Here is a 27,402-nt window from a genome sequence, read left to right on the forward strand (position 1 = left end):
TAGGATAACGGATACACATTTCCATTTACATATAGCTTTAATATCACGTATACAGTGTATTGGTGAAATTCCCACATTGGGCTTCATTTTATGTAATTTGTAGAGTATTAGCATTTTTAGTACACCATTTAGGTTTTAGCGCCAAAGCTTATTTTACTTTTCACATTTCTAATCTATTCCCATCTAGAGGGATAGGTTTCAAGCACAGGCAGCTTTAACCCTTCACAGTTCACTTTATTATAATCATTTTAACATTCACTTATTTAAACTTGTCTAGCAAACGGGTAAATTTGTCCATAGCGCAATCTTATCTTTTCTTTTAACCTCCCTAATGACTCGCTGGGCCCTGTATACATCTCATGTTTAAGTAGAATCACAGCTGTCAAGATAATCCTTGCACCCAGGAGTCTCTATTTCTTATGCCGCATACACACGACCGGACTTTCTGGCAGAAAAGGTCAGACGGAATAATTTCATCGGATATTCTGATCGTGTGTGGGCTTCACCTGACTTTTTTTTCAAAAATTCTGACGGACCTAAAAATAGAACATGTTTTAAATCTTTTCGGCGTAATCAATTCCTATCGGGAAAATCGTTTGTCTGTATGCTATTCCGACGGACCAAAAACAATGCAAGGGCAGCTATTGGCTAATGGCTATTGAACTTCCTTTTTCTAGTCCCATCGTATGTCATCACGCTCTAAACGAACGGACTTCGGTATGATTGTGTGTAGGCAAGTCCATTTCAGCGGAACTCAGCGTCAGAGTTTATTCTGATGGAAAAACCAGTCGTGTGTACATGGCCTTACAAGTTCTCCCCCTTCCAGTTCAAGAGTACTACGTATTGTACTGAGGCAATTTGTGACGAAACTTGGTGTGTTCTTCAAAAATCAAAACAACATATATTCTCTAAGGTGAAAACAACACTGTGCAACACAATGATTTGATATTTCACTATCAGAACTTTAAACCACATCCAGCCGAGACACAGAACAATAAACATAAACTGCTTACCAGAAGATTACGGCACCCTAATTAATGAGTAGTCATAAGTGCTTGTGGGATTCATCCCAATACACCTGAAGAATGTTGCTCCAATCATCACTGAGACAGTTCATAACCATTGGAAATCTTAAAAAAAAAAAAAAGAACCGGACCTCAGAGTGTGGTAGATCAAAAAAAAATATTCATTAAAAAATAAAATGCACAGTTCATGGTACCATTGTACAAAATAATTCCAGTCCTCCGGCCGGGGCCTGCTATGCGTGATGGCGTCACGTCAGTCGCCGCCCTACACCAGTCTTCGCATATGGTCATCTAGGGGTGAGCAGAAAGCTTATAAACACCTGAACCTTCAATCATCCAGAAACCAGTGCTCCCCTACAGCCCAGTGGTGGACTGTTCCTGGTCTATGGAGCCTGCTCTGGGCGTGATGACGTCCGGGACGGTTCACTATTCAAGACTGCTGGAGCGTGGGGCCTTACTTAGCCTGTCTGCACATAAATGTAGTGTGCCTAGGAACACCCACTCCTCCAAACTGACACCAGCGTATTGAGGGGTTTTGATATTTGCATAACTCCTCTAAAGAACCAGAATCCGCTGCTTGCATCAGAGTGGGGGCGGCTGAGAGCTCTAGAGAGGAATACTAAGGCAGATTGCTGTAATGTTTTTGGAAAACTGTGCACAGCACAATGACAGTCCCTCCCACCAGCCATGGTCTGTCTACAAGAAGCACAGAGACCCAGTGATGACATCACTGGGTCTAAAATGAGGTATATATATATATATTGAAAACGGGAAGGTTTTATTTAAAAATGTCATTATCATGTTGGGGGGGGCACAGAGTGCTAAATATAAGTGGATTAAACACCAGCTTTATTATCTGACCCTTGCAGGATTTAGACCAGACTCACAATCTCAACTGGCGGATGAAGGGAGGTGGAGGCATTGGACCTACAAGACAAAATCCTTTTGCCCCTCAAGGTCAGTGTAGAAGAGAACACTAATGCAGATGCAATGTAAATATGAGGCAACATTTATTTGATACAAGTGTTTAAATCAAATGTTATGTGTGTTGAAATTTCCGTAAAAAAAAAGAAATAAAATGTTTGTTGTGCATAGGTGTCAGTTAACCTTCAACAAAAAAATGCTTGAGAATGGGACTATTTACCTGATTCTGCTATAATAACTAATGCATCATTGGGGTTGATTTACCAAAGGCATATACTGTAGACATGTGCAATTTGTTTCGGTCCAAATACAAATTCGGACAAATATTTGATACATCGGAATCTCCAAATGAAATAGTAACTAGAATTTCGTAGAAATCAGTTAAAATTTGTTTTGTTTATTCATTTTCTAAAGAATTCCAACTTTTCAGAAAGATTAGAATTTGGATCGGTTGAAAAACGATCGAACGATTTGAATTCTGTGTGAAGAAATAGCTGGTTGTTAACCACTACAATACAGGGCACTTTCGCCCCCTTCCTTCCCAGCCCAATTTTCAGCTTTCATCGCTCTCGCACTTTCAATGACAATTGCGCGGTCATGCTACACTGTACCCAAATGAAATTTTTATCATTTTGTTCACACAAATAGAGCTTTATTTTGGTGGTATTTATTCACGACTCCGTTTTTTATTTTTTGCGATATAAGCGCAAAAAAAGCGGAAATTTGGAAAATAAACTATTTTCTTTTTTCTATTTAAAAAGAAATCCAATAAAATCAAATTTTGTCATAAATTTAAGCCAAAATGTATTCTGCTACATGTTTTTGGTAAAAAAAAATTCGTTAAGTATATAATAATTGGTTTGTGTGATCACGGACATATGAACGCAAATGATCATGTACAGATGTGTGCAGGTGATCACGTGTGTAGATAATCATTGGAACATGTGATTTTAGTGGGACATATGTGGGGGACATGTGTTTTTTTATTTGGGGACATGTCTTTTTATTATTTGGGGACATGTGTGTTTTGGGGGCATGTGTGGTGACATGTGTATTGTGGTGACATCTGTGTTTACATAGTGTGGTGATGTGTGTTTACACTAGACTGGTGATCAGTTAGTAAAATGCTGTAAAAACAGCTCATACTCACTGATTACCAGCCGGCTGCAGCGATCTGCTCTCCTCTCCTCAGCGATTACTTCTGTGTGAGGAGAGGAGGAGCCGATTGCCTAGCAACCTGCTGTTTGTTTACATCACATGACGGCCGTGATTAGACACGGCCGTCATGTGATCAGGAGGGCCAATCACAGAGCCCTCCTGCTGATCCCAGATGCGCCGTGTCCGGGTGACACAAGCACATCGGGATCGCGCCGCTGCGCGGGCACGCGCGCACATGATCCCCCTCCTTCTAAAGGACGTTCCTGAACGTCCTATCAGAAGTAGACGGCTCCCACCCGGCCAATGTACATATACATAGCCGTCTACTTCTGATAGGACGTTCAGGAACGTCCTTTAGAAGGAGGGGGATCGTGTGCGCGCATGCCCGCGCAGCGGCGCGATCCCGATGTGCTTGTGTCACCCGGACACGGCGCATCTGGGATCGGCAGGAGGGCTCTGTGATTGGCCCTCCTGATCACATGACGGCCGTGTCCAATCAGTGGTTAAGCAGCAGACCAGGAAGCCGACCGTCCACGTCCTTAACAACCATGAGTCATCATCTGTCAACAGGCTTCCCCTCTGACAGACGAATGTAATGAAAACAATGCAGGCAATTCCCCCGCAATAGAAAAATGTTTTAAAAAATGGGTTAGGGTCCCCTACCCCAAGTCCATTCCAGGACCTTAGGGTCTGGTACGGATTTTAAGGGGACTCCCACGGCAAATTTATTTTTAAAAACCGTATGGGGCCCCCCAAACTTCATTCCAAAGCTTCTCCGAGCATGCAGCCCCCCTCCTGAACCATACCAGGTCACATGCCCTCAACATGGGGGGGATGCTTTGATGGGGGCAAGGGCCACTTCCCGACAACCCTGGGCTGTGGTTGTTGGGGTCTGTGGATGGGGGGCTTATCGGAAACTGAATATTGGAATACCCCTATGCATTCACCAAAAAAGTGGCAAAAAGTACTAATCACAAGAAACCGTTTTTGACAAGTCCTTTGTTAAAAATAAAAAACTATTGTCCCTTGATGTAAATCCATCATCAGTCACATGATGTCTGAAGGGGGCCTCGCCTCATGCCTATATAAGAACTGTCAAAGCGCAGAGCGGGCAGTTGGCCGGAGGCCTCCCAAGAGGTGGAACATTTCTTTCTTTTTTTGATTTTTCTGGTTCAGCGGGCGTCGTGATTGAAAATGGATTTACATCGAGGGACATTATTTTATTTTTTAATAAAGGACTTGTCAAAAACAGTTTCTTGTAGTTATTACTTTATTACTTATTAGACCCCTTTCACACTGGGATGGGGGGGGGGGGGTTGGTGTCGGTGGTAAAAAGCCACTATTTTTAGCTGTGACTTACCGCCAATTTTCGTGGTGCTATTCGGCCACTAGTGGGGTGATTTTACCCCCCCAGTGGCCGAAAAAGGGTTAAAACCACCGCAAAGCACTGCTGCAGCAGCGATATGCTGGTGGTATAGTTGCGCTGCCCCATTGATTTCAAGGGGCAGGAGCGTTGAAGGAGCAGTGTACACCGATCCTTCACTGCTCCAAATACTTTTTTTACCGTCCTGCCAGCGCACAGCTCCAGTGTGAAAGCCCTCTGGGATTTCACACTAGAGACACAGCGGCAGCTCTTTTAGGGCACTTTGCAGGCTCTATAGCACCTGCAACGTGCCCCATTGTGAAAGGGGTCTAAGGCCGCGTACACACGCGCGGACTGTTCGCCCAACTTTGTCCGCTGAACAGTGTTTGGGCGGACAGTCCGCTCGTGTGTGGGCTTTCAGCGGACAGTTTCAGCGGACAGTTGGACGGACAAGGTTTTTCGGAAATTCCGTAAAACTGTCCGCTCGTGTGTAGGCTTGTTCGTCAAACAAAGTTGCGCGCATGCTCAGAAAGGATTTTCACGCCGAAAGCTATAATGCAGTGTATAGGACGTCGTATTTTTCTTCCCGTCGTACGTGCCGTTCACGTCATCGCGCACGGTTTCAGCAAACTGTTCGTCCGTCGTGTGTGGCCATGTCCGTCCATGCTAAGTTTGAGCGGACTGTTTGCCGAAACTGTTGGACGGACAAAGTTGGGCAAACAGTCCGCGCATGTGTACGCGGCCTTACTCTCACTTGTTGTCCCTCCTGACCTGCATGCTCGGATAATGGTCTGGTATGGACTGGGGAGCCCTACGCTGTTTTTTATTAACATTTTTCTATTGCCGGCATTGTCTTCTTTACATTGCCCACTGACAGATGATGACTTATAGTTACATAGTAAGGTTGACTAAAGACACCAGTCCATCCAGTTCAACCTGAGTGAGTGTCTACAATTTTCTCTATCCCTGTACATTGCACACTCACATAGGTCCCTACCCTCAAGGAGATCAAAATCCAAGGTCCCCATTCATATACTATGGCCAATTTTGCAAAGAAGCCAATTAACCTACCTGCATGTCTTTGGAGTGTGGGAGGAAGCCAGAGTACCAGGAGGAAACCCACAAAGGCACAGGGAGAACATGCAAACTCCAGGCAGGTAGTGTCGTGGTTGGGATTCAAACCAGCAACCCTTTTTACTGCTAGGTGAGAGTGCTAACCACTACACCACTGTGCCGCCCAAATAATTTTTAAGGGCACGGGCGGCCTGCTTCCCGGCCTGCTGCTTAACAACAAGCGTTTTCTTCACACAGAATTCGGATTGGTCAATCTTTTTCCACTGATCCGAATTCTAAGGCTTGACTCACGCTGGTGCGATGCGAGAACCCCTGCGAATCCAGCACGGGACCTTGCATTGCACCCAACTCGCAGGTAGTTCACACTGCCATATGCAAACCGCTGTAGGTTTCAATACAGAGTTAATGACACCCCCAAATTGGTTCACATATCGCAGTGCAAATTGTCAGTTCGGACATGAATCGCATCGAATGCTTGTGATTCGATTCTGGTGCAGACCAAAAAAAGGGTCCTGCACGACTTTGGTCCAAATGCAATGCGAATTCAGCCATACAATTTGTATGGCTGAATTTGCATCGCACTAACATCGCATGTGGTTTGCACTGCAGTGCGGTGTGAATCACATGTGATCTCGCACAGTGGACCAGTGTGAACTGAGCCTAATTGCTATTGGTAAGAGAACCCCACTATCTCACAGCATTTGCCATGCTCCAATCCCCTCTTTTTTGGCCCATGACTGCTAGCCTCCATTCTTGCTTGCTGTTGCCCAAATTCCATCTATGCAGCCCCCTTTTCTCCTGCCTACTGATCCCCATTTTTCATGCTGTACGTTCAGTGAATCTTCTTCTGCCTATTGATTCTCATTGGCTCTCTTATGATATAATCAAACGCCAGGCCTGGGATTCTGAGTTTCATATCGGTACTCAGTGAGCCATTGACCTAGAGAACATACATTTGTGTAACAAGTATTGGGATAAGATGAAAGCCTTGCACCCATTTTCTTAAAACAAGTTAGAAATGACAACTCCTTTTCTTTGTGATCAAATTCCATCCAAGGTTCCTCCATTTGATTCCAGTACTCAAATAAATTGAAGCTGATTTAGCATCAGTTTTTAGGCCCATAGATATACTTGTCTAATGTACAGCATTCTTCTGCCCACATATTTGCTGACCAATGCCATTTACTCACATCCCTCAGACACTGCATATATTATGTTGAGTGGAGAGCGGCTTTATATTACCAAGATAAGAAAAAAAATGGTCAAAATTTAAAGACATATATTCATTTCCAAATTACATTTCAATTATTCCTACCCCCCCCCCCCCCCCCAATGTTTACCTTCTTGAATTCTGTGACACGTATTTGCTATGCGCTGTGATTAGGCACTGATGTGTCACGCTTTTCACTGAGCCTACCTTCTGAACTACAGGGGTGCTGAGAGGAGGAGTGTTAGGAGGCGGAGTTAGTACAAGAATCACTACTTGCAGGCAGCAAAGGTACCATGGGATATGTAGTCTTTAGAAACTGAAAGTAAACAGAAGGGGAGAAGCTGTAAAATATGCAGGACAGAAAGGAGATGTAGCAGGTAAGTTTATATTGGATTGCCAAAAAGAACAATTGTTTGTATGGCTATTACAATGCTGATCTTATCAAATTAGAGTGTATGCTGTGCTCATAGATCTGCTTTAGTAAACTTGTGTGAATAGACATACAGTGGTGTGAAAAAGTGTTTGCCCCCTTCCTCATTTCCTGTTCCTTTGCATGTTTGTCACACTTAAGTGTTTCGGAACATCAAACCAATTTAAACAATAGTCAAGGACAACACAAGTAAACACAAAATGCAATTTGTAAATGAAGGTGTTTATCATTAAAGGTGAAAAAAAATCCAAACCATCATGGCCCTGTGTGAAAAAGTGATTGCCCCCTAAACTTAATAACTGGTTGGGCCACCCTTAGCAGCAACAACTGCAAACAAGCGTTTGCGATAACGTGCAATAAGGCTTTTACAGCGTCCTGGAGGAATTTTGGCCCACTCATCTTTGCAGAATTGTCCTAATTCAGTTACATTAGAGGGTTTTCGAGCATGAACGGCCTTTTTAAGGTCATACCACAACATCTCAATAGGATTCAGGTCAGGACTTTGGCTAGGCCACTCCAAAGTCTTCATTTTGTTTTTCTTCAGCCATTCGGTGGTGGACTTGCTGGTGTGTTTAGGATCATTGTCCTGCTGCAGAACCCAAGTTCGTTTCAGCTTGAGTACACGAACAGATGGTCGGATATTCTCCTTCAGGATCTCTTGGTAGACAGCAGAATTCATAGTTCCTTTTATCACGGCAAGTCTTCCAGGTCCTGAAGCAGCAAAACAGCCCCAGACCATCACACTACCACCACCATATTTTACTGTTGGTATAATGTTCTTTTTATGAAATGCAGTGTTCCTTCTACGCCAGATATACTTGGACACACACCTTCCAAAGAGTTCCACTTTTGTCTCATCGGTCCACAGAATGTTGTCCCAAAAGTCTTGGGGATCATCAAGATGTGTTGTGGAGAAATTGAGACGAGCTTTGATGTTGTTTTTGCTCAGCAGTGGTTTTCTCCTTGGAACTCTGCCATGCAGGCCATTTTTGCCAAGTCTTTTCCTGATGGTGGAGGCATGAACGCTGACCTTAACTGAGGCAAGTGAGGCCTGCAGTTCCTTGGACGTTGTTGTGGGGTCTTTTGTGACCTCTTGGATGAGTCGTCGCTGCGCTCTTGGGGTAATTTTGGGCGGCCGGCCACTCCTGGGAAGGTTCACCACTGTTCCATGTCTTCGCCTTTGGGGAAAATGGCTCTCACTGTGGTTCGCTGGATTCCCAAAGCTTTGGAAATGGCTTTATAACCCTTTCCAGACTGATAGATCTCAATTACTTTCTTTCTCAATTGTTCCTGAATTTCTTTGGGTCTCGGCATGATGTGTAGCTTTTAAGGATCTTCTGGTGGACCTTACTGTGTCAAGCAGCTCCTATTTAAGTGATGCCTTGATTGTGAACAGGTGTGGCAATAATCAGGCCTGGGTGTGGCTAGAGAAATTGAACTCAGGTGTGGACAACCACAGTTATAGTATGTTTTAACAAGGGGGGCAATCACTTTTTCACACAGGGCCATGATGGTTTGGATTTTTTTTCACCTTTATTAATAAACACCTTCATTTACAAATTGCATTTTGTGTTTACTTGTGTTGTCCTTGACTATTGTTTAAATTGGTTTGATGTTCCCGAAACACTTAAGTGTGACAAACATGCAAAGGAACAGGAAATGAGGAAGGGGGCAAACACTTTTTCACACCACTGTAAGGTAGCAGCTAATAGCACCTTGCTTTTCAAGGTGCAAGCTCCCAAGTATGTGGCCTGTGAAGTCTGTGGCCAAACTCCTGTCCTGCCTTGTTTCAGGTCATGTCTTTTGTGTATTTTTTTTTCTTTTCAAAGCAAAATACTTTTTTTCCAGTAAAATGTGGAAAGGTTAGAAACTTTGTTAAGTTTAATTTGCAATCAGGACAGGAAACGATGAGAAATCTCTCCAGTAGGGGATGCGGACTGCAACAAAACACTTTTTTTCCCCAGTAAAGTGAAGAAGGATTATAACGTCTGTCAGGTTATTATTCTTGTCAATGTATTACTGTTGTAGTGACAACTGCTCTCCTTATTTCTTGTCCTGCTGTCACAGGTGGTATTATCTCCCTAATGTGGTCTTTGGCCACATTTTTTATTTCCTCCTAAATCTCCAAAAAAAAATATTAGCTGCAGTTTGGCTTTAAAAGCATTTTCATTAGTGGCAGTTCCAAACTTTAGATCTTCACAGTTTCACTAAAAGGCGTTACAAGAGACTTGGCGGTTTATACTAGTTTTGTTTCTTTACTTGGTGCCCTCGGGACAGAGGTATCTGTTGTGTTGAAATCCAAGGATTTATTTAACTCCTATTGTTTCTGAGTATTGCCGAGAACAGTCAAATCCATAGGCAGCTACAGTATCCATATAATTTAGAGAGAAGATAAAGGCGCCTCTGGTGGAGGTGGATAGCTGGTCAGAGGGATGATAGTGATGAGGTGGCACTTCTGGCAGCACTTTGGTTAGAGGAGAAGGACAATTTAATAAAGTGCAGAAAGGGTTAAAAGCACTTACAACATTGATGAGTGTTAAAAGCAGGGGCGGACTGACCATTCAGCTACTCGGGCACTGCCTGAGGGCCCCGGCCACTAGGGGGTCCCATCAGGGTTGCCAGCCTCAGTAAAACCAGGGACAGTATGTAAAAATCTGTTTTTTTTTTTACATCTGTCTCTGAAATGTCCCTTACCAACATAATTTTCAACTAAAAATCCCAAGATTATAGCTGCCCCACCCCTCCAGTACCTTCTCAGCCAATAGAAACATGTCTGTGTATACTGTTTGTACATGTATGTGTATACTGTGTGTGTGTTTTTGTATACTGTGTGGCCCCATAATCTCTGATTGCTTGGGGGGCCCATAATTTCCTATTGCCCGGGGGCCCCATGAGTTGTCAGTCCGCCCCTGGTTAAAAGACATGATAAAAGAGTCCTCATCTGTGGCATGTCTCCATCCTCAGCATGGTGTCAGAGGGCAGTGTAGAGCCATCCAGCAGCTGTAAAGCATTCTCCAAATGTTCTCTACCACCATCACATGCTACAGATGAGGACTCCTGATTTTATCATGTCTTTTAATACTCAACAATCTTGTAAGTGCTTTTAACCCTTTGTGCACTTTATTAAATCTTGCATACTGCACTTAGAGGTGTCTTTCTTTTCCTTTTTTATCCTTATAATTTGTAGGATATTATTGTGAGAAGGGCCACTGAAAATAACCCAATTCCTTCCTTATTTGTACAGAGCCCAGGTACCAATTTCCAAAGCACACCGACAAAGGTTAAGTCTAGGGGTGTCTTTTTGGAGATTTATTGCAGCACTTGAACACAGGTGGGTAGAGGAATGAGGGTGCAGGATACTCCAAAACACACAGAGGCATTAGATGACAAATTCTCAAGCAAAGTTCTCTTTCAGCAGTGTTTAGTTCTTCAAAAGCAACCTTCAGTCATGCTGAAAGTAGAGGGGGACAGCCAGCTGTTCTGAGACTCTATGCGAGCTGTCACCAACCTTAGAGCAACTTGTGGGGTCTAACCCCGAAGATGCTTGTACACCTGGACTTCTAGACAGGGTGAGTTCGGGATTTGCACCCACACAAACGGTAGACCAAAACAGGATGCCAGCATGGGGCTGCACACAGCATCTGTGTACCCTTGTGTAGATAAAAGATGGGGCACGGAGCAAATTTCCCCATGTGAATAAGGCCTTAGATATTTTGTCTATTTTTTTGCTATTTCTGTATTCTTTTGGTAGATTTTCCCTTAATTGCTCTAACGGGAACTCATGCGGTAAAGGCTAGGGTGAGGACCTAGACACCATTTATAGATGCTGTATGGAGGGGGAAGAGCTATCAGTCATCTACTTGTCCCCCTTTTAGAGATCCTGTGTCATACATAAAAGCTGTATTACAACTTCTTTGAACGCAAATCTAGAAGGAAAGGGTGGTCATAGTTGAGCTCTCTTAATGAGGGCTCCTGACAGCCCTTTAGCTGTATTAACCCCTGCCACACTGGAAGAATATAGTTAATGATAACTGATACTTTAGCAACCTAAGTTTTAGATCTACCTTAAAGCAATATTAGAGCCTTGTTTTTCAAAAACATAAAAATAACAAACATGGTATACTCACCTGCTCTGTGTAATGGTTTTGCACAGAGCAACCCCGATCCTCCACTTCTTAGGTCCCTTGTTGCCTCCTGGCCCCTCCCTCCTGCTGGGTGCCCCCAGAGCAGGTAGGTGCGTTCCCGAGCCACAGCTCTATGTGTCCGTTCATGCATGGAGCCATGACTCTGCCCTGCCCCTCCATCTCCTGATTGGCTCACTGCCTGTGATTGACAGCTGCTGCCAAAAGCCAATCAGAAGTGTGAGTTTCTGGAGAGCCAAGGCTCTCGTGGACATCGCTGGATTGAGAGGGGGCTCAAGAAGTAAGTATTGGGGGGCTGCTGCACACAGAAGATTTTTTTAATTCATGCATGGGATGCATGTAGGTAAAAAAAAACCTTGTGCCTTTACAACCACTTTAAGTTGCTTTCTCTAAACAGATAAATTAGGTTTTTGTGGACATTTCTTTTTCTGAGTGTATTTTAATGTGCCTCCTTTTTTTCAGGTTACCCTGGGGTTGGTGCAATGTCAGCATATTCTATGCCAGCAATGAATGGTATGATGCCTACAATGGGAATGATGCCCACCATGCCAAGTAAGCCTAAAAAGAAAAGTAATGTAGCCCTGTAGGGGTTATTTTAAGGCATATTAAAACTAGAGAGCACTAGATAGATACTGTAAACATAGAACAGTGACAGCAGAACAAAAGACCAAGTGGTCCATTGAGTCTGCCCCAATTTTTTTATGTATAAATGTATCAACAGGGCAGGGGGTAGGAGGAGCTTTCCATTCTGATCTGCAGTTTCTCCCGCCCCCTGCACTGCTGATAGGATGATATTGTCGGCCGGGCGGGCAGAGGAGTCGGGAGAGGACACACACACAGGCATGGCCACACAGCAGGAGGAGAGCAGCGACCACAGTCTGTGATAGCCCTGTGCGAACCTTGGTTGCTGCTCATCTCCTGCTGTGCAGCCCGTCAGCTACAGGCCACGGACCAGCACCAGCTGTGGCCCAGGTGTTGGGGACCCCTGATTTAAAGGACATGTTCAGGTTTAGATAAAAAAAAAATCTGCACTACAATTTCCTGTCCACCTAAGCTAAAAAAAAAAAAACACCAGATGCCCAATTACCTTGCTTCAATGACAGTGACATTCTTTGGTGTTACACTCTCCATTGAGAAGTCTTCTTGGTGCTGCCCATACCTCTGCATTAACTTCACATTGATTTCAGTGGGCCATACCAATACCATTGGAGTAGGTTCCCATTCAAGTGTTTGGGAAGTTACAAGAAGAGTTCTGAATGGAGGATGTAAACTACATGGAAGGCTGCCTCCTTTAGAAAGAGGTAAATGGGCACCTGGTTGGGGTTGAGGGGTGGTTTAGTTTAGTTTTAGGTTTGGTAGGCAGGAAGTGAGGGCCAGAGACATTTTAGCTAAACTTGAATTTTCCTTTAAAGAAAATCATTACATTTTTTACATTTATGCTTTGTAATCTGGTAGTCTTTTTTCCTGTATTTTTATTATTTATATAAAATTTTTGTTTTACAAATAAACATTTAAAAGAGTATACACCCATGGCACTGGTATCACAGCACTCTATGGGTTTAGCTGCACAATCCTTTTGCTTTCAGATTCTCTCTCTCTCTCTCTCTCTCTCTCTCTGATTGAAACTTTATATGACTCTGTCCGAGCAGAGCAGACAGGGAGGGGGAATAGCCTGTTCTATGGCCCATTTAGTTGTGTAAATTTTAACCTGAGCTGCTGAGCTATTTTATATGACAGAGTGGCTAATGCCGCGTACACACGACCGGACTTTTCGAGGGACTAGGTCCAACGGACTTTCGGCGGAGTTCTGACGGAGTTCTGACGGAGTTCTGACGTGCTTTCCGAATGAACAGACTTGGCCACACACAATCACACCAAAGTCCGATGGATTCGAACGTGATGACGTATGACCGGACTAGAATAAGGAAGTTCATAGCCAGTAGCCAATAGCTGCCCTCGCGTAGTTTTTTGTCCATCGGACTAGCATACACATGAGCGGATTTCTCGGTAGGAACTGGGTCCGGCGGAGTTCCGGCGGAAAAATTTGAAACATGTTCCATTTCTAAAGTCTGCAGCCCACACACTATCGAATGGTCCGCTGGAATTGTTCCGTCGGACCTTTGATGTCGAAATGTAAGGTCGTATGTACGTGGCATAAGAAGAGCTTGATAATCAGAAATATGTTCCAAAAACGTAACCTACTGGCTGAATAAAAATATGAATTTTTCATTAAATTAAATATGTTATAGTTACCTGGAAAAAATATGTATATTTTTAATTGTGTGTTTTAGAGCCAGCCAAAATAAATCTAAAATATGGGCCAAGCTGCATGGGCTTCCTATTTCCATGGCCATCTCTAAGGCATGCTGCTCTGAGGCCATCCCCATGAGAATGAACTGCAAGCTCTGTTAAAGTTTAAAGTGGTTGTTAAGTCACTCTAACCTGTATACACCATCAGCATTGCCTCCTATTGTAGTATCCCCCTCTGCGTGTGATTTATAAATATAAATGCTGCAGATATCTCATTTCAACACCTAGATTGCGATCACATGACTGGGCAGCTTTCTTCTTTCCTCCTCTGAGAGATGCAGCAGGTGGGGTTGAGATTCCCCTGCTGGTGTCAGTCTGGAGGGGAGGAGGAAAGGAGTAAAGAGCTGACCACGATGTGTGGACTGAGCAGCCATGATACACCATGGTCAGTTTACAGAGGGGTGGGGAGAAACTGGCAGGATCAGCCAGGTTTTTTAGGTGTTACAGGGGGCCAAATGACACAGGACAGGCATATAACATGCTTTAAAGGAGCAGGATCCTTTTTTTTGGTGTTAACAAACGCTTTAAGCCTTGTACAATAACCCCCCTATTTTGTTCTACCTCCAACACATTTTTCTCAGTGAATTGGCTTCCCTGTGTAGACTACGTTACCTGTTATGTGGCTTCCTGCAGCAACAAGTAATGGTGTCATGAACTAGACATGTGCAAAAACTAATCGAAATTCGGCCGAATTTTGCATCTAAAAAAATAACGAATTTCAACTAATACGAAAGAAATTATAGCAAATATAATGAATGAATTTCGACATACCCGTATATACTCGAGTATAAGCCGAGATTTTTAGCCCCTTTTTTTAGGCTGAAAGTGCCCCCCTCGGCTTATACTCGAGTCACGGAGATCAGGTAGACAGACGGCGGCCATTCCACTATTCAAAAGCCGCGCCTCCCTGTCTGTGATAGGCGGGACACTCAATTTCCCAGCAGTCAGTGTTCCGCCTATCACGGACATCCGCTCATTCTCATACTACGGACGAAGATGAGAGGATGTCCGTGATAGGCGGAACACTGACTGCTGGGAAATTGAGTGTTCCGCCTATTACAGACAGAGAGGCGCGGCTTTTGAACAGTGGAATGGCCGCCGTCTGTCAGACGAGGAGGAGAGGTGCGGCATGGCACACAGAGGCTGCAGAAGGACAAAGAGGCTGCAGATTGGCACAGGTAGGCTGCGATGGACACAGGGATGGATGGGACACAGGGATGGACACAGGGAGGGACGGGACACAGGGATGGACACAGGGATGGACGGGACACAGGGATGGACACAGGGATGGATGGGACACAGGGATGGACACAGGGATGGACGGGACACAGGGATGGACACAGGGAGGGACGGGACACAGGGATGGACACAGGGATGGACGGGACACAGGGATGGACGGGACACAGGGATGGACACAGGGATGGACGGGACACAGGGATGGACACAGGGATGGACGGGACACAGGGATAGACACAGGGATGGACACAGGGAGGGACACAGGGATGTCTCACCCTCGGCTTATACACGAGTCAATAAGTTTTCCCAGTTTTTTTGTGGTAAATTAGGGGCCTCGGCTTATATTCGGATCGACCTATACTCGAGTATATACGGTAATTTGGTAATTCGTTAAAGATCTAATGAAACAAACGGTTAACGCAAATTAAAGTCCAATCAGCTGATTCATTTTGTGCTGGAGGTTGGATTACTGGCAAAGTGCATTCTGAGAACTGAGTGAGAAGGGTGTTATATTGTATTTGAGCAGAGAAGAGTTATTGTCATTGTGTGTGTTAATAGATTCAATAAACAAATGACTTTCCAATCTACAAATCATTATCACGAATATATATACATACATAAATATCAAATTTCAACTAATACGAAAGAAATTATAGTGGATATAACGAATGAATTCAACATGATTCGAGATTCAGTATAACGAATATCGACACTCTACAGAAATAATGAATTATCAGAAAATGACTTAACGTAATATAAAGAATATAACAGAACGAAATTATGTATTTTACGAATGACAACGAACCGAAACTAAACTAAATGTTCCATTGTGCGCAAGTCTATCATGAACCTGCTGCAGTTTGCGCTGTTCCTTTCTTAGCAGGCCCATTCCCTGCAATCTTAAAGCTGGCTATACAATCTAGTTGTACAATTTCTGTGCAACCTAATTTTTTTTAAATCGGAAAAATACCTTTTATTGTAAGATAAAAAAAGGAAAAAAATTCCAACATGTACATCATAATCAAAACAATGATCTATGTTAATTCAATTAGTACATTACATGCAAAACAGCATCAGACCAACTAGGGTGTACAAGATATGCGATCTTTGAATAATGTATAAAAGTAATCACCAGCAAAATAAACTTTGCATCTCATCGAAATTACAATCTAAATAAACAGAGAAAGAAACAAAAATAAATAAATAAATAAATAAATAAATAAATGTTCCTATAGGAACAAGCTCTCACTAGATTTAGATCTCCCTGTTAGTGCTCCTTCACATGGACATGTCCGTGTATGGAGCCCGCTCTGCTCAGCGGGGGATCGTTCCATCATTCCCCGCTGAGAAGGAAGATGACAGGTCGGTCTCTGCACACTGCGCAGGGACGGACCTGTCATAGCGCCACTCTCCCCTATGGGGGATCGGATGAAGACAAACCGTAGAGTCTGTCATCATCCCATCCGATCCTCAGATGGATGGAAAAGTAGGTTTTTCCTCCGTAACACTTTTTCGGAGCGGGTCAGATGTCAGCGGACGTGTCCCCGATGACATCCTATGCGCCATAGACCTCTATGGGGCATCCGTTCAGGTCCGCCTAAAAAACTGACAGGCAGACCTGAACACACAGTCCATGTGAAGAGGCCTAATGCTTTAGTCCTCCATTAATCTATTTAGCACCAGCTGATGCGGTGCGAGACCTGGAATATCTAACCAGGGTTTATATATGCAAAAAGATATTGCGCTCAGTGTATATAAATTATTAACTCAAATGATAAGTGACAAACAGCAGCACTCACAAATATGTACACATCATAAATGAAAAATTCAAATAACGTGTTGAGCTGTCAAACATAACCTTATCTGCATAAAGTGTACAAAGTCCATCAAATAGAATAAAAGGAAAAAAAAAAAGAAATGATAGTCCAAAATTCCAGCTACGATCCTTAAAGTGAACTTGAAAATGCGTTGATCCAATTTCAATCGGTGCAAACACCCAGTGCTAACCACAGGATATGTGGAAAAAATAAGTGTAGCGCTCAAAATGATGCCCATATAAATGAGGACAAAAATAAAGTGGCAAAAAATATTACTGAATATATAACACTGCGTGAAAAACAGTGAAATGTGATAGTGATATAAAACAAGTGTAAACACTGAATAATATAAATGAAACACGATGATACAAGGCAAAGTCCATGTATGGAGTGTAGGGGTGCAACGGATCAAAAAACTCATGGATCGGATCGTTTCTCGCATCACGGATCGGATCATTTTTTGGATCAGCAAATAATAATTGAATTTGCAAAAACCTGTGAAAATGCCACCACCATATAGTCCCCACTGCAATATACATCTCCCCCACTGTAATAGCCACGTCATCTCCCCCAATGTAATATTGGCTGAGCATGGATGGGTATGGCTGGGTATTGGCAGGGTATTTCAGAATATTGGCAGGATAATTATTGGCAGGGTAATTATTGCAGAGTATTGGCAGGGTAAGTATTGCAGAGTATTGGCAGGGTATGTATTGCAGAGTATTTATTGCAGAGTTTTGGCAGGGTATGTATTGCAGAGTATGTATTGCAGAGTTTTGGCAGGGTATTTATTGCAGAGTATTGGCAGGGTATTTATTGCAGCGTATTGTTAGGGTAAGTACTGCAGCATATTGGCAGTTGGCAGGGTAAGTATTGCAGCGTATTGGCAGGGTATTTATTGCAGAATATTGGCAGGGTATTTATTGCAGAGTATTGGCAGGGTATGTACTGCAGAGTATTGGTAGGGTATGTATTGCAGAGTATTGGCAGGGTATATATTGCAGCGTATTGGCAGGGTATTGCTGGGATGGCTGTGGCTGCCATCCGATTTCTCCCCTCCACTGTACAGATCAGTACAGAGAGGGAAGAGAGGGGAGGGAGAAACCGGCATCATCATGACGCCGGTTTGTTTCCAGGTGATCGCTCCGTCACATTGTAAACGCCGATGGGTGTACCAAGATGGCAGCCACTCTGCAACTAGGCCGAAGCCGTGGCCTTTCCTAAGGCCGAGACCGCTGAGTGCTCCTCGGATCGCATTGTGTGCCAATCCGAGCGGGTGACCCATTCCGTTGCACCCCTAATGGAGAAATTACAGTTCTAAACTCCATTTCAGGATGAAATCATGGGTGTAGGGTCCCGGTGGGCCAATGAATGCACCCATAGACACTGCAGAGCAAACAAACGAAAGAGGTGAGGTACTCTTACCAGCTGTGATGGACCCACCTACCATATGGCAGTGGGTCAAACGAACTTGTAATCCTTCTTAAGGTATCGATCAATGATCCCAGGACCAAAGAAGTAAGCAAGCAACAGCTAGATGAACCAAGGGGGTAGATGGAAGGATGATCAGCAGTATCAAAGTATAAAAGGAAGAAATTTTTTTTCCATATGGTGAGGATCAACCAAACATTGGTTTATTGGGCAATACAAAAAAACCTTACACTGATAAGTAAGATCTGATAAAAGTGATCACAAAAGTTGAACAAAATGGATAAAAGCAATGTGGAGGGCAAAAGCTAAGCAGGCCCTCAGCTTTTGCCCTCCACATTGCTTTTATCCATTTTATTCAACTTTTTAAAACTTAAAAAAAAAAAAACTTTCTGATTTTGAAAAGAAAATTTGTTCGAAATTTGACCATGTATGGCCTTGATTAACCCCCCATCTGATTTATGGTGAAGGTGTCACAACGGTGAATGTCTGAGCATTGTGCCGTCAGGACTGATCTATCCAGTGTTGGACACTGGCATGCATAAATTGTTTGCACAGGAGCACTTTATTGATCAATTTATGAACTTTGCACTTTATGAATATGATATATTTTCCACTTTTGCATAAGGACATTTTTGGATTGAATAATATTTTGATTGGATTTTCTGTTCACTTCAAAGGTCATATATGGTGTTTTGTACATGGTAATTTTATTTAGCGCTGCACTTTTAGGACATACATAATATTGTATTTGCTGACTGATCTTATATGCAGTTTAACCACTTCCCGCCCGGTGATTCAGTTATCCTGACTGGGCGTCATATGAGGTCCTTCAGGATAGCAGCCCTTACGCGTATCACGGTGATCGGTGGTACGGTTTGTCAGTCTACACCGATCTCGGTAAATCACGGCTGATCATAATGTAAACAGGAAAAGCCGTTGATGAGAAAGGAGAGCCGATTGGCGGCTCTTGTGACGGGGGGTCTGCTCTGATTGTTTATCAGTGCAGCCCCCCCTCAGATGCCCACACTGGACCACCAGGAAGGCCCCCAGGACCACCAGGGAAGGGGGCAACATGTGGATGGCCAGGTATGTACCCCATGGCCATCCACATGTGGAAATGAATGCCCAATCTGTGCCAATCAATGCCCACAAATGGGCACTGACTGGTACCATTATATAACAAATTACATCAGTGATGCCCAGCAATGCCACCCGTCAGTGTCATCAGTACCACCCATTAGTGTCCACCAGTGCCACCAATCAGTGCCCATCACTGCCCACCTATCAGTGCCCAATGCCACCTATCAGTGCCACAACAAGTGCCCATCAGTGCCGCCTATGAGTGCCCATCAGTGCCGCATATGAGTGCCCATTAGTGACGCATATGAGTGCCCATCAGTGCCACCTATGAGTACCCATCAGTGCCACCTATCAGTGCCTATCAGTGTCACCTATTAGTGCCCATCATCAGTGACTGTTATGCCCCGTACACACGAGAGGGATTAAGTCTGACAGACTTCCGACGGAGTTCTAGCGGAGTTCCGCCGGAGTTCTGGCGGACTTTTCGACCGAACGGACTTGACCACACACCATCACACCAAACTCCGACGGAGTCGAACGTGATGACGTACGACTGGATTCGACGTAGGAAGTTCATAGACAGTAGCCAATAGCTGCCCTAGCGTCGGTTTTAGTCCGTCGGAGTAGCACACACACGAGCGAATTTTTCGAAGGGGACCGGGTCCGGCGGAGTTCCGTCGGGAAAATTTGAAGCATGCTTCATTTCTAAAGTCCGTCAGACTTTTGCGAAGCTAAAGTCCGTTGCAGCCCACACACGATCGGATAGTCTGACGGACTCAGTCCGTCGGAGTTTGGATGTCGAAAAGTCCGCTCGTGTGTACGGGGCATCAGTGCCACCTCATCAGTGCCCATCAGTGCAGCCATATAAGTGACCTGTCATTGAAGCAGAAAACGTACTTATTTACGAAAAAATTTAACAGAAACAAAGAAAAACTAAATTTTTTCCAAATTTTCAGTCTTTTTTTATTTGTTGCACAAAAAAAAAAAAAAAAGAGGTGATCAAATACCACCAAAAGAAAGCTCTATTTGTGGGAACAAAATGATAAAAAATGTGTTTGGGTACAGTGTTGTATGATCACGCAATTGTCATTCAAATTGCTACAGCACTGAAAGCTGAAAATTGGCTTGGGCAGGAAGGTGTCTAAGTGGTTAAACAGCAATATGTTCAGTCAAGGGTGTTGTAATAGAGTGCAGTGGATCCCTCGGAACATGGCTGCCATGTGATGAGTTTTGAACTACCAAAATGGTGGTGCGGTTCACAATGGTTTTGAATACCATCTGATGATCACACTGCTCTCTAGTGTTCATTACCATTTTTATAAAATTTATAAGGAAGTGATGTGAGCACCGCTGACCCTTACTGCCTCACACAAGAAGTCCCATTGGACGAAATGTACTTTAGACTAGGCACAAAGCAGTGTTGATGTTAGAGCACCCGCAAAGGGTACTGAACGAACAAGTGTTTCCATAAAAGCTAATTTTATCATTTATGCTACAAGCAAAACCTTTAATAAACTCTTGTGTGCTTTTAAACAAATGTTGCTCAATGAGTCTATCTTCCATATGTTTTACCGATTGATCGGACTCTGGAGTTCACTTGAAGTATAATAGCTGTGGGGGATATACAGTATCTCAAAATTGTGAGTACACCTCTGACATTTTTGTAAATATTTTACTATATCTTTTCATGTGACAACACTGAAGAAATGGCACTTTGCTATAATGTAAAGTAGTAAGTGTACAGCTTGTATAACAGTGCAAATTTGCTGTCCCCTCAAAATAACTCAACACACGCCCATTAATGTCTAATGTCTGGCAACAAAAGTGAGTACATCCCTAAGTGAAAATGTCCAAATTGGGCCCAAAGTGTCAATATTTTGTGTGGCCACCATTATTTTCCAGCACTGCCTTAACGCTCTTGGTCATGGAGTTCACCAGAGCTTCACAGGTTGCCCCTGGAGTCTTCTTCCACTCCTCCATGGTGACATCACGGAGCTGGTGAATGTTAGAGACCTTGCGCTTCTCCGTCTTCCATTTGAGGATGTCCCACAGATGCTCAATATGGTTTAGGTCTGGAGACATGCTTGGCCAGTCCATCCCCTTTACCCTCAGCTTCTTTAGCAAGACAGTGGTCGTCTTGGAAGTGTGTTTGGGGTAGTTATTATGTTGGAATACTGCCCTGCGGCCCAGTCTCGGAAGGGAGAGGATCATGTTCTGCTTCAGTATGTCAGAGTGCATGTTGACATTCATGGTTCCCTCAATGAACTGCACTGCTGGCAGCACGCACGCAGCCCCAGACCATGACACTCCCACCACCATGCTTGAATGTAGGCAAGACACACTTATCTGTGTACTCATCACCTGGTTGCCACCACACATTCTTGACACCATCTGAACCAAATAAGTTTATCTTGGTCTCATCAGACCACAGGACTTGGTTCCAGTAATCCATGTCCTTAGTCTGCTTGTCTTCAGCTAACTGTTTGTGGGCTTTCTTGTGCATTATCTTTAGAAGAGGCTTTCTTCAGGGATGAAAGCCATTCATATCAATTTCATGCAGTGAGCATATGGTCTGAGCACTGACAGTCTGACCCCTCTCCCCTTCAACCTCTGCAGCAATGCTGGCAGAACTCATACATCTATTTCCCAAAGACAACCTCCAGATATGCCGCTGAGCACATGTACTCAACTTCTTTGATCGACCATGGTTAGGCCTGTTCTGAGTGGAACCTATCCTGTTAAACCACTGTATGGTCTTGGCCACCGTGCTACAGCTCAATTTTAGAGTCTTGGCAATCTTTTTAAAGCCTGGGCCTTCTTTCTGTAGAGAAACATTTTTTTTTTTTTTCAGATCCTCAGAGAGTTCTTTGTCATGAGCTGCCATGTTGAACGTCCAGTGACCAGCGTGAGAGCGATAACACCAAATTTAACACACCAGCTTTCCATTCACACTTGAGACATTGTAACACTAACGAGTCACATGACATGGGGGAGGGAAAATAGCTAATTGGGCCCAATTAGGACATTTTCACTTAGGGGTGTACTCACTTTTGTTGCCAGCGGTTTAGACATTAATGGCTGTGTGTTGCGTTATTTTGAGGGGACAGCGAATTTACACTGTTATACAAGCTGTACACTCACTACTTTACATTGTAGCAAAGTGTCATTTCTTCAGTGGTGTCACATGAAAAGATATAATAAAATATTTACAAAAATGTGAGGGATGTACTCACTTTTGTGAGATACTGTATAGTTGGAATTAAATCAAATTGTCTGAACCACTAAGGCGGCATACCCATAATGAGGGGCAAATGCTCACTGATGCGCATAATCACCTTGGGAGGTCTAAATATCTGGTAAGCAGATATTTTTGCCCTATCTATCCTGTGGTTAGCACTTGGTGTTTGCACCGATTGAAATTGGATTAACGCATTTTCAAGTTCACTTTAAGGATTGTAGCTGGAATTTTGGACTATCTTTTCTTCCTTTTTTTCGCTTTTACTCTATTTGATGGACTTTGATGGACTTTGTACACTTTATGTAGATACGGTTATGTTTGAGAGTGCAACATGTCATTTGAATCCAACCAGGGTTGTCACAAAATCTTTTAGGTACTATTCTATGTTGATGCGTTTATTTTTCATGAATAAGTATAGCGTTTACTTGTCCCACCCATTGGTTTAAAGTTGGTACATGTGGGAAAATCCAATAAAGGGGAAATCCATTTACAAGCAACATATAATAAACGCCAATCCTGCCACATGGGCATTTTGAGTTAGCGTATCTATGAACAAGACTCCAAAAAGACAAACAATAGGCAAACTATTAAGCATAAAGTTCTAGACCTGTGAAATGATACTTGTAACCTCTGCCCAATAAGGAAAGAGCTTGGGGCATCTCCATATCATGTGGAGGAGGTCCCCATGATCCCATTCGCATTTCAGGCATAGAGGAATATCTCTACTCCCCCACTTATGTAGTTGGGTTGGTGTTCTATATGCCCTGTGCAGAATAAAGAGATCTGAAAGTTTCTGTGAAGCGGAAGCAGAAACTAAAGGTGAGGATGACAGGCAAAGTTCTCAGGTGTCTCCATCAATATCGCCCACAACACATCTTCCATCCCTTCTCACATGGCAATGCGGAAGCATTCTGTAAAGAATTGAGTAAGATCGAACAGACCCACAAAATCATGCCTCTCTCATCTGTTTGCTAGTAGGGCATCTCTCACTATGGGATGATCTGTCAAAGTAAGCCTAGATAAGCGAGATTGAGAGTTGATAGCATGTCTCAACTACAAGTATCTAGAATTGACTCTTACGAAGAGCAAATTCCCCTTGTAAGTCCATAAAAGATTTACAGTATCTCACAAAAGTGAGTACACCCCTCACATTTTTGTAAATATTTTATTCTACCTTTTCATGTGACAACACTGAAGAAATGACACTTTGCTACAATGTAAAGTAGTGAGTATACAGCTTGTATAACAGTGTAAATTTGCTGTCCCCTCAAAATAACTCAGCACACAACCATTAATGTCTAAACCACTAGCAAAAAAAAGTAAGTACACCCCTAAGTGAAAATGACCAAATTATCATTTTTTTCCTCCCCAATGTCATGTGACTCGTTAGTGTTACAAGGTCTCAGATGTGAATGGGGAGCAGGTGTGTTAAATTTGGTGTTATCGCTCTCACTCTCTCATACTGGTCACTGGAAATTCAACATGGCACCTCATAGCAAAGAACTCTCTGAAGATCTGAAAAAAAGAATTGTTGCTCTATATAAAGATGGCCTAGGCTATAAGAAGATTGCCAAGACCCTGAAACTGAGCTGCAGCACGGTGGCCAAGACCATATAGCGGTTTAACAGGACAGGCTTCACTCAGAACAGGCCTCGTCATGGTTGACCAAAGGAGTTCAGTGCACGTGCTCAGCGTCATATCCAGAGGTTGTCTTCAGAAAATTTGTGCTGCTAGCAATGCTGCAGAGTTTGAAGGGTTGGGGGGTCAGCCTGTCAGTGCTCAGACCATATATCACACACTGCATCAAATTGGTCTGCATGGCTGTCGTCTAAGAAGGAAGCCTCTTCTAAAGATGATGCACAAGAAAGACCACAAACAGTTTGCTGTAGACAAGCAGACTGAGGACATGGATTACTGGAACCATGTCCTGTGGTCTGATGAGACCAAGATGAACTTATTTGATTCAGATGGTGTCAGGCGTGTGTGGCGGCAACCAGGTGAGGAGTAGTGTGTCTTGCCTACAGTCAAACATGGTGGTGGGAGTGTCATGATCTGGGGCTGCATGAGTGCTGCCGGCACTGGGGAGCTACAATTCATTGAGGGAACCATGAATGCCAACATGTACTGCCACAGGGCAGTATTTCAACATGATAACGACCCCAAACACACCTCCAAGATGACCACTGCCTTGCTAAAGAAGCTGAGAGTAAAGGTGATGGACTGACCAAGCAAGTCTCCAGACCTAAACCCTATTGCGCATCTGTGGGGCATCCTGAAACGGAAGGTGGAGGAGCGCAAGGTCTAGCTGTGTGTTGAGTTATTTTGAGGGGACACAAATTTACACTGTTATACAAGCTGTACTCACTTTTGTGAGATACTGTAAGTACAGTGTGTAGCTTACTTTAGATTTACCAAAACATGTATGTAATATAATTACACTTAACAAAACAGATTGTATAGTGTATGGTCAGCTTTAGGGTGTGTGAAAACCTTTCTACACCTTCTCTTTTAGTATACAAGGAAATGCTTCTTGTTACAATGGAAAAAATATATCTCCATACTACTAGTTAACACAAACCTAATTATGTCTGTTTTTTATTTTGCTTCCTCTGGATCAACTGTGGATATAGGATTGTTTTTTTTTTTTTTTTTTTAAGGATTTTTTTTCCCTCTTTATTGGTTGAACAGTTGGTTTGGTTGGTTTTTCAGTCAGACAAACTACGTAACTATGTTGTGCATGATGTTTTTTCATTTACATGCTAATCCCATTATGGTTAATTTTCTGCCTTGACAGAAAACAAGGTTAGTCTAGTGCTGAACAAAATTTGCAGTAAATTATTACAGCTTTCTTTTAATTTGTAATATAATTTATCCTGTTATGCCCCTGCAGAACATTGTTGAAATCATCCCAGAAACCTATGGACATGTCCCTTCCTCTCACAAAGCAGTGCTGAAGCCTAAGCAGCCAGTCCCCAAGGCAGGGCATTTTTACTTGGGGCGGGGGGAGGGCAAGATTTTTATAGGATATTCAGTGGTTCTGGTGCTTTGTTGTTGTTCGGGGAGTAAGAGGTGAGATGAGAGTTATGCTGTGGTACCTTTAGTGCCTTCTGTTTAGCTCTTTGCTTAGTTTGTATTTTAGACATGGTGTTTTAGGCATTCAGACAGTACATGTACATTGTGATATATAAAAGCCCGGGATCATGACCCACCTGTATTTGTAAAAGCCAACAGTCCTTTTGTGCTCAGCAAGGGAAAACCAAACTAAAGTAGTTTCCAAACAGAAAGAGTCCATAATTCTGGTGTGATGAAAGTAATCTGCTCGCCACCAGTACACTAATCCCACACCAGAGGTTTAGGGTTCCCGCCTGTTTCAGGGTGCTGTAAGGCCACTGAAATTCGGCAAATACCACCTCAGTCGTCAGACTGACCACGCTTCCAATAGCTGTGATCTGACTCACACTTCACCTCACCAACAGATACTGCTTTCTTCAAGCTGCCTTTCAAGCCTCCTTTGCAGGTCGGTAAATCCTTCATTACCAAAATCCCTGTAATCAGGGTTTGCAAGTTCTTTTCAGCCCTAAGGTCTCTTAGACCCTCCAAATTCTGGGTCCCTAATGAGGACTTGCCAATCCATAGAGTACTGAAAATCAGTCCTCTCCTCTCCAACTGGACTACCCCAGAACCCTAAACCCTATATGCCTAAGAACCCTTGAGTACTAGCATAGATTCTTGAACCCTCCCCTAAAAGTACCACAGCCCAAAAAGTGTGGAAATATATCTTCCGTCCCGGACCTATCCCTGTCGTTGTGTACAACATATTAACGTTTATATTGCAATCTTGTAAATATAATTAGAGGAATAGTGACATGATGATAGGATAATTGGCTTCTGTCTAAATTTGCCCTAGTATGTGTAGGTATAAATGTTAGTTACGGACCTTAAATTGTAAGCTCCTTGAGGGTAGGGACTGCTCAAGAGCGCTGTCACCTATTTACAGTAAATAAACGATTAACCAGAGATAACTGTAGATATAAAGAACTAATATCAAAACTGTAGCACATTTGCATTTCTACCACAAATAACTATGTGTTCTCATTGCTTATAGGTATGATGCCCCAGCCTATGATGCCTCAGCAAATGATGTCCCAGCCTATGATGCCTCAAATGATGGCTCAGCCAATGCCCATGGCACAGCAAATGATGCCCGCTGTAGACCCGTCACAAATGGCTGCCCAACAAGCATTTATTCAACAGCAGGCCTTGCTTTTGGTATATATCTTGTCTTTTCTTGTGTCATGTCTTCTTTACACTTTTTCTGGCCTCAAAAAATGATTTCCATTTGTGGCCTAAGTTGTGGAATATGCTGTATTTCTTTCAACTACTGTTTTATTATTTCTATCCAGGCACAACAAATGACACTTCAAGCTACAATGTTGTCCCAGCAGCAGCAAGCACGCCAGGATCCTCCACAAAGAAACAGAGACCGTTCCCCCCCTCCAGCTCCAAAACCTGCTCCTAAGATACTTCCTAAACCATCCCCAGCCTCCCCCCAAGGGTCAAAGCCAACACCAACCCCACCTACAGCTCCTACATCACCTCCAGCTGCTCCACCTCCACCGCCTGTGCCTGCTGCTGCACCTCCACCTCCTGCTGCACCTCCATCTTCATTACCCCCCATGCCCCCTCTGCCTCAAACTTTAGAGAATCAGATTCCAGAAAGGCCCAGGGAGGTAATTTATGGATTATATAAAATTAACTGACAGTGTTTTAAAGGGGGAAATGTTGAATATGTTGTGTAAGTTGGAAGATCTGGGCTTGAATCAGACCCATATGTAAAGTGAACATATCTAGCCTATAAACTAAAATTTTTGGTAATGCACAAGCAAGTGTGCATTATAATCAGTTAATTTCTTCCTAGTTTTATGGGGCATTGACTTCTCTGCAATCCAGAAAGAAGCTCTGAC

The 27,402-nt window shown here is 43.3% G+C and overlaps 1 protein-coding gene across 3 annotated transcripts in view; it reads left to right on the forward strand.

Moving 5' to 3' along the window:
* The window catches only part of MYO15B (myosin XVB), a 337,586-nt gene that overhangs the window by 170,908 nt on the left and 139,276 nt on the right, over positions 1 to 27,402 (forward strand). For all 3 annotated transcript variants that reach the window (XM_077459669.1, XM_077459670.1, XM_077459671.1), the window contains 4 exons: positions 1,895 to 1,982; positions 11,789 to 11,878; positions 26,544 to 26,707; positions 26,842 to 27,168. In XM_077459669.1, the coding sequence (XP_077315795.1) occupies positions 1,895 to 1,982; positions 11,789 to 11,878; positions 26,544 to 26,707; positions 26,842 to 27,168 (669 nt within the window). The remainder of the gene's footprint in view (positions 1 to 1,894; positions 1,983 to 11,788; positions 11,879 to 26,543; positions 26,708 to 26,841; positions 27,169 to 27,402) is intronic.

Source organism: Lithobates pipiens, unplaced genomic scaffold (genome assembly GCF_037356315.1).
Source record: "Lithobates pipiens isolate NorthernLeopardFrog02 unplaced genomic scaffold, aLitPip1_a1.2 Scaffold_28, whole genome shotgun sequence".
NCBI lineage: Eukaryota > Metazoa > Chordata > Amphibia > Anura > Ranidae > Lithobates > Lithobates pipiens.